Source organism: Colossoma macropomum, unplaced genomic scaffold (genome assembly GCF_904425465.1).
Source record: "Colossoma macropomum unplaced genomic scaffold, Colossoma_macropomum, whole genome shotgun sequence".
Lineage (NCBI taxonomy): Eukaryota > Metazoa > Chordata > Actinopteri > Characiformes > Serrasalmidae > Colossoma > Colossoma macropomum.
Window position 1 is genome coordinate 23261844 of NW_023494787.1, and position 6677 is coordinate 23268520.

A 6677-nucleotide genomic window follows, 5' to 3' on the forward strand; every position below is an offset into this window, starting at 1 on the left:
GTACGTGTACACTGGTGCTGTGCAATACAAACACAATACTGCAAATCATATTGCCTCATTATGTAAATGTGATATGCTAAAGCATGGATAAGCACTTGGTATTTCAACAAGACAGCAGCTTGACTGTGGCAATATTATTTACTGAACAAAAAAAAAAATGCTGTTTATTAGAACATTTAAGGACTTTCAGTCTGAGCATCCGAGACTGGCCAGCATGCTCAAATACTACACAATTAAAAAAAGATTCTCTTTTGCAAACTGTAACAAACATCACAGAAGTAATTACTGTAATCATTTACAAAACAATATATTGTGCAGCTCTAATGTGCAAGCACGTTTGTCTGCATGCATGTACATGAATGCAGTTAGGCCAGCGTGACGTATGTTGCATCAGTTGCCACTCCACAGTTGTTGTCCTTCATGGACATGAGCACATAGCCGTCATTGCCCCAGTAAGTGGACCAGGAATTCTTCACTAGCCAGTAAGGCTGGTTGTCCAGTACCCCATAACCCACCGCCAGCACAGCATGATCCAAGTCATCAGTCCCATTTTCTACATCACAAACAAGAAAGTACATCATTGCATATGATGACCATTATTTTACACAGATTATTATAGTTAATATAAGCTTCATCAGACCATCTTATTAGATGACAGCTAATGTCATGTTGCAAACAACATAGGGCTCAATGCTAAGGTCTGGTTCCTAAAATTGATTACATGATAGCCATTTTAAAGTGAACATCTGGAGTAACTAAAATTTTACATAATTACAACATAGATTAATAGCAAAAACACTTCCTTTGTGAAGTGGAAAAGTTATTTTTAGTTTTGACTCCACAACTTCAAGTTTATTTACATTTAGACAGAAATCATAAGTTTGTTTATTATTATTATTATTATTATTATTATTATTATTATTATTATTATTATTATTAATATATTTACATACTTAAACAAAAAGACATGAAAAGTCAATGCCACAGGGGCAACCAGAAGCCACAAAATAGTTCAAAATTGGTTGCTAAGGGCTCTGAGAATATTACAACAAATCAGGAGCTTTTGAACTTCAGACGTGGAGGGCCTTAGTCCAGTGCAGTTTGGGGATTTCTCCATTTAAAACACCTAATTCAATTCAGTAGCTAGTTACCAGGTTTAGTATGAGTGTTTGAGCAGGGAAATCACAACACTGTGTTGGTGTAAGGACCTCCAGGACCAGAAATGGTCACCCTTAACCTAGAATAGTGTTTCTCAACCCTGGTCCTGGAGGCCCACTGCCCTGCACATTTTAGTGTTTTCCCTGCTTTAACACACTAATTTCAACTCAATAATGGGCTGTTAATGAGCTGATTAGTTGGATTAGTTGTGTTGGGGGCAGGGAAAACACTAAAACGTGCAGGGCAGTGGGCCTCCGGGACCAGAGCTAAGAAATACTGACCTAGATAATCAGTTAAAAAGCTAAAAGCTGTGTGTACACTGACTGGTTACTTTAGTATATCTACTTGTATCTACTTTCTTTGTCCCTTTTATCGGGTCTGTTTACCATATATGTAGAACTGCATTGTCACAGACAATAATCAATTTGTTTCTCTGCATAATTTACCCTGTTCTTCAATGGTCAGGACTCCCACAGGACCACCACAGAGCAGGTATTATTTGGGTGGTGAATCACCCAGCGCTGCAGTGACACTGATATGGTGGTGGTGTGTCAGTGTCACTGCAGTGCTGAGAATGAGTGTTAGTCATCAGTGCTCACATGAAGCTGTTGGCTGAATATTTTTGGTTGGTGGACTATTCTCTGCCCAGCAGTGACTTCAGTGCTGAGAATGATCTACCATACAAATAATACAAGCTCTGTGGTGGTCCTGACCATTGAACAGGGTGAAAGGAGGCTAAGAAAGTTCTAAAAGAAACAGATGGACTACAGTCTGTAATTGTAGAACTAAAGTGCACCTATATGGTAAGTGGAACTGATAAAATGGACATTAAGCATAGAGACAAGGAGGTGTACTTAAGGTGGCCAGTCACTGTACAAAAAGTGTATGTATATTGAGAGACTCACTGCAGGCAGGTTCATAATATACTCCATTGCTGTAGAAGGTGAAGGAGCGGTGAGAGGCGTCAATGCTGACCGCAGTGGGACCATTCTTAAACAGCGCAGCCTTCAGGGCTTCCACATCCCCACTGGTCACATTGGTGTAACTCCTCACACGAGCGGTCAGTGAGGAGGAGTTGTAGTGACACAAACCGTTCTGTTAAGAAATAATGCAGGAGAACATGCACATTAAAGCAGCACCATCTCTACTCATATATATTTATATATTTATATATTTATTATAAACTATGAAACATACCCTCATTTTTGGCCATAACAAAAGTCTTAACTTATTAAATTTATTTAAAAAAATAAAAAATAAATAAATAATAATAATAATAATTTTAAATACTGCTGCATAAATAGTTCTTTCACCTCACATTTCTATATCCAGTGTCCTTGCACTTCCAAAGTAATGGACTAAATCATGGGATCATTTGAGATTATAATGCACTGGCTCAGTTCCAAAAAGTCTAAGTCAGATCACAGATTTACACTCTTCATAATTACACAGGGGTGAATGACCCGACAGCAGTTGCTGCATATTGTCGGTCATTATTGTTTTTCACTTTTAAATGTTCAGTTTTCCTTTATATTGTGTATATAATAAAATCTTATCACATTAATTTACACTGAAGGCAAGGTCTGGAGGTTTTGTTCAGACAGCAATGATATGCTAATAAATGCATTTAGGACCCACCATGCCTGTGTATCCTCCATAGCTCTCTGCAGTGGAGATTCCACCATGTTTCATGATCCACTCGTATGCTCTCCACTCCTCTCCTCCATCACACCCATTATTACCAAAGCCCCATGTACAGTCCACCAGCATCTGCTGAGACAGTATCACCTGCTCCCCTGTCTGAGAGAGAGACAGTATAAGATATAGTGAGTTACTGTGATAAGGTGAGGCTTTGTCTGACGCATAATCTGTCTGGTTAGGTCATGTATATTTTGTTAATCTCTACAGGAAAAGGTAAAACAGTGTAATCTAAACTGGATTCAGTCTCAACTTGGAAACAACACTGAAGAGAAAATTTATGAAACATTTCACACCATAAATTCAGTTGCGTTAGCTTGTTCTTTGACATGTACATTTACGTAATTTAGCAGGCACCCTTATCCAGAAGTGAAGTGTTTCTATTCTGATAATATATAATCTTCAAAGAAGGTAAAGCCTGAAGACCTCCTTGAGCTAAGACAGAAACAGGAAATCAGTATACCCGGACAAATCAATACAAAATACACGGATTACAAGACATTTTACTTAGGTGCAAGGTTAGAGTAAATGTTCTTATTCCATTATCTAGTTGCAGAATGTTTGTGTATCAGCAAGCCATTTGTATCCAAACTTTTTGTACTAACAGTTACCTGGGATAGACTCACATACAATACTTTACAAAAGTGCTTGGTTAAAACTGCTCATCTCAGCAGTGTGTGTCTATTTTCCAGCAAAATAAATAAATAAATAAATAAAAACTCTGTTCTTACATTATAGACTTCTAATATAGACACAAACAAATAAGTAATAATTTAACTTTGTTTAAAAGTTATTAATAAGGTGGTTAAAAGGACAGTTTGAAGAACAAGCCTGGTTCCTGACCTTTCAGTGCGGTACTGATGGCAACTGTATATACAGTGAAATTTCTGGAGGAGAGCTCTGGAAATGATTAAGCTGTGTGTGTTTGTTTATTTTTATTTATTCTAAAGTTGCTGTTTGATCTAACAAATGTTTACTGCCCACATCAATGGCTTTATATATCATTTTCTCAAACTTCTGCACAGTACTGTATATAAACAGGTGAACTTTGTACATGTAACCATTTTGTTCAAACTGCAATAAGGAAGTACAGAAGTATGCAAATACTACGTTTTTCTGTGAGATTTGCACAATTTTACCTTTAAAAACAATGCTCCTTCAAGTGCTCCTGTTGTGGCAAAGCTCCAGCAGGATCCACACACAGCCTGGTCTTTTACAGGGGTCACAGCACCTAAGCACACAGACATACAGTATAGTGTTTAAACTCAGTATTCTAATCATCATGATTCATATCTGAATTACACCGTAACAAGGCATTATCACGGCACCTGAACAGACCCAAGAAGTACACATCCATGCACGCACAGACATGTTTACAAAATAACTTGTACAGAAAGACACACCATAGAGCCTCCAGTCCAGGGAGTCTGGTGTGGCAACAGAGCGGAGTTCAGTGGGGAAAGACTGAGCGTTATTAGGGGTCTTCTTCCGTCTTCTTCCCCTCATGACTGCCAGCTCTGCCTGCGAGTGATCAGCCAGGTGATTCACAGAGAGTGAGAATGACAGGCCTGCCCTGTTCATGGAGTGAACATACCTGAGAGAGAAGAGGAAGGAACAGGATTTGGTGTCAGGGAAGGAAACAAAATTATTTATGAGGTCTCCATGCCTCAACATTGTTCCTCACCGAATATTATGTACAAAGTTGTGTTCTCGCTTCTCGTGTTCCTCCTCAGTTTCATAGTCGCGCTGATATTTCTCTTTAAAGTGCCCAAATAACCGATGGGCATGTCCAACAGGAGACGTATGTATCAGATCTTGAATGGGATTGGCTAAGAGCCGGTGCTCCGCTCCTGGACCAGGGAATGGGCCACAGTCCATACCTAATAACAAACAGACCACATAGATATTTTTTTATTTACTCTGTTTACAAAACACATGCAGAGAACATACATAAAGGATGCATTTGTATTTATATACCATCTGGCAGGTTGAAGTCTTTAGGGTCAGTGCGTGGGCTGAAGTCACTGTAATCAATGAGATATTTGTCATAGTGGGAGCCGAGCAGCGTGTTGTAGCCCATCATCTCATAGTGGTGGGGTGTGGCCACTGAAGGCCCTCCCTCTGGGCGTGTCACCCACAGACGGTAAGTGTTCTTTTTGTGCCCGACTATAGTGATGTTCTTCCACACTTCACACAAAACACCAGCATAGTAATCCATCTTCTCAAACTGTACACAAACACATTAAAAATGTCACCAGCGTGCAACAAAAATGCAGCAAACACACAGCTGACATTAACCCCTTAAAATCCCAGGCTTATTGCTCAGAAACTACAGGGACCTCAATGCAAACTGACTGAACTGTTCTTAGATTATAGATGTGCGTAATAAACTTAGAGTCTGCTGGAGGGCTCTGGCCATTTAAGGGGTTAATAAAGAGCAGCAACAGCATTTATTTGATTAACTTACAGCCTGTGATTAAATTTAGTCTCCTGAACTTCCTTTGAACTCCAGCATTCCATGGAAATTATATACTGTTTAACAGACATCCCTAAAAGTTTGTTTCCCAAAAGACAGACTCTCCTACAAATGCTCAAGACGCATACCTGGAAGCCCTGTACGTTGGGCAATGCCGCCTGAGGCAGGACAGGATCTTCCTTAGTGCCATTGACTTGGAAGCACTTCATGGCATTGAATTCGGTCTCTGTTGTAACCGGTGTGACCTTATAGCTGACACCTTGAGGCACTGCTGTACCAAGCTGGAAAGTGCAGACCTGGCCTGGGGGAGGCATTGTGCTCACCATTGAAACACAATTCATTCAGAGATGCGCTGCATGAATAGTAGCTGCAATAACTTCAATTCTAAAATAACATGTTTTTTGGAAATTGTCACAAGTCAGACTCAAGAGCCATGTTTTATTCAGAAACTACTCATAAAAAAAACTAATAACTCTGACAAATACTTAATTATTGCTGTGAAAAGCTATTACTTTGATTTGACTGGCGCATTTCACATCAAACCACTCAGAATTACTTTGTTTACATGTAACTGACTGAAGTAAGCAAACATTTTGAAAAGTTGGTGGAATCGCCCTTTCAGAGCTGAGATGTGCAACCTTAAGCGACCTGAACACACCAGCAAGACACCACTCACCATGATAGTAGTCAATACGACTTCTCTTCCCCTCCAGGTCATACCAGGCTTCAAACGGCTCTTTGATTTCAGCGTAGGGCAGTGAGATCACACCTTTAAAAAGAGCAGGATCATGATTCCCAAAGAAAACCAAACTCACAGCCACTCACTAAAGAGAAGAACTCTGCCCCGTGTCAGCAGACAGGCAGACAGCTACCTTTCACATGATGCATGTTGCCGAAATCGGGAAGTGTTCGGCCCGCCAGCGGTGAGGCCTCCAAGACTGCGGACACACAGAGCACACGCGCTTTTCATTATCCCGTCTACATTCAGCCACGCAGGCTACACTTAACACAGCAGGGCTTATTTACAGCTCGGCTCCAGCGTACAGTGTGAAAATACGGAAAAAATGCATGAAATAACAGGCGTAGCTGCTGCAGATCTAAAGCAACGATCATGAAAACAAGAGATCCAAAACACAAACACTCACCTGAAGCACAGCCGAGTAACGCGGCTACCGCCAGAAAAGGCCCCATCGTGAGGTGAACAAGTCAGTAAGCAAGTGGTCAAAAGGACATACACACAGCGCAGACAGCTCATCTGAAGTTCAGTTTGTTAAAAACACGCTCCCGCCAATGAAAAGCGCTGCCCTGCGCAACGGTCCAATCACAACATCGGTGGGCGTGGCTT

The 6677-nt window shown here is 40.5% G+C and overlaps 1 protein-coding gene across 1 annotated transcript; it reads right to left on the reverse strand.

The window, feature by feature from the left end:
- Nucleotides 1–119: 119 nt before the first annotated feature.
- LOC118805597 (digestive cysteine proteinase 1-like) lies at nucleotides 120–6607 on the reverse strand. Its single transcript, XM_036566517.1, has 11 exons — nucleotides 6478–6607; nucleotides 6205–6270; nucleotides 6009–6101; nucleotides 5461–5633; nucleotides 4834–5083; nucleotides 4541–4736; nucleotides 4260–4450; nucleotides 3996–4087; nucleotides 2797–2958; nucleotides 2064–2253; nucleotides 120–553 (listed from the first exon to the last, which is right to left on the reverse strand). Exons 1-11 carry the CDS (start codon nucleotides 6521–6523, stop codon nucleotides 366–368), a joined length of 1647 nt encoding a protein of 548 aa, XP_036422410.1. The 5' UTR covers nucleotides 6524–6607; the 3' UTR covers nucleotides 120–365.
- Between the last annotated feature and the right edge of the window lie 70 nt (nucleotides 6608–6677).

Bases quoted from the DNA above. Each gene is read 5' to 3' on its own strand.
- LOC118805597 (XM_036566517.1), bottom strand. From the start codon at position 6,523: ATGGGGCCTTTTCTGGCGGTAGCCGCGTTACTCGGCTGTGCTTCAG. The intron at 6,102-6,204 runs GTAGCTGTCTGC...CTCTTTTTAAAG, and splicing joins CAACATGCATCATGTGAAAG to GTGTGATCTCACTGCCCTAC. The intron at 4,737-4,833 runs GTATATAAATAC...GTTTGTTATTAG, and splicing joins AGACTTCAACCTGCCAGATG to GTATGGACTGTGGCCCATTC.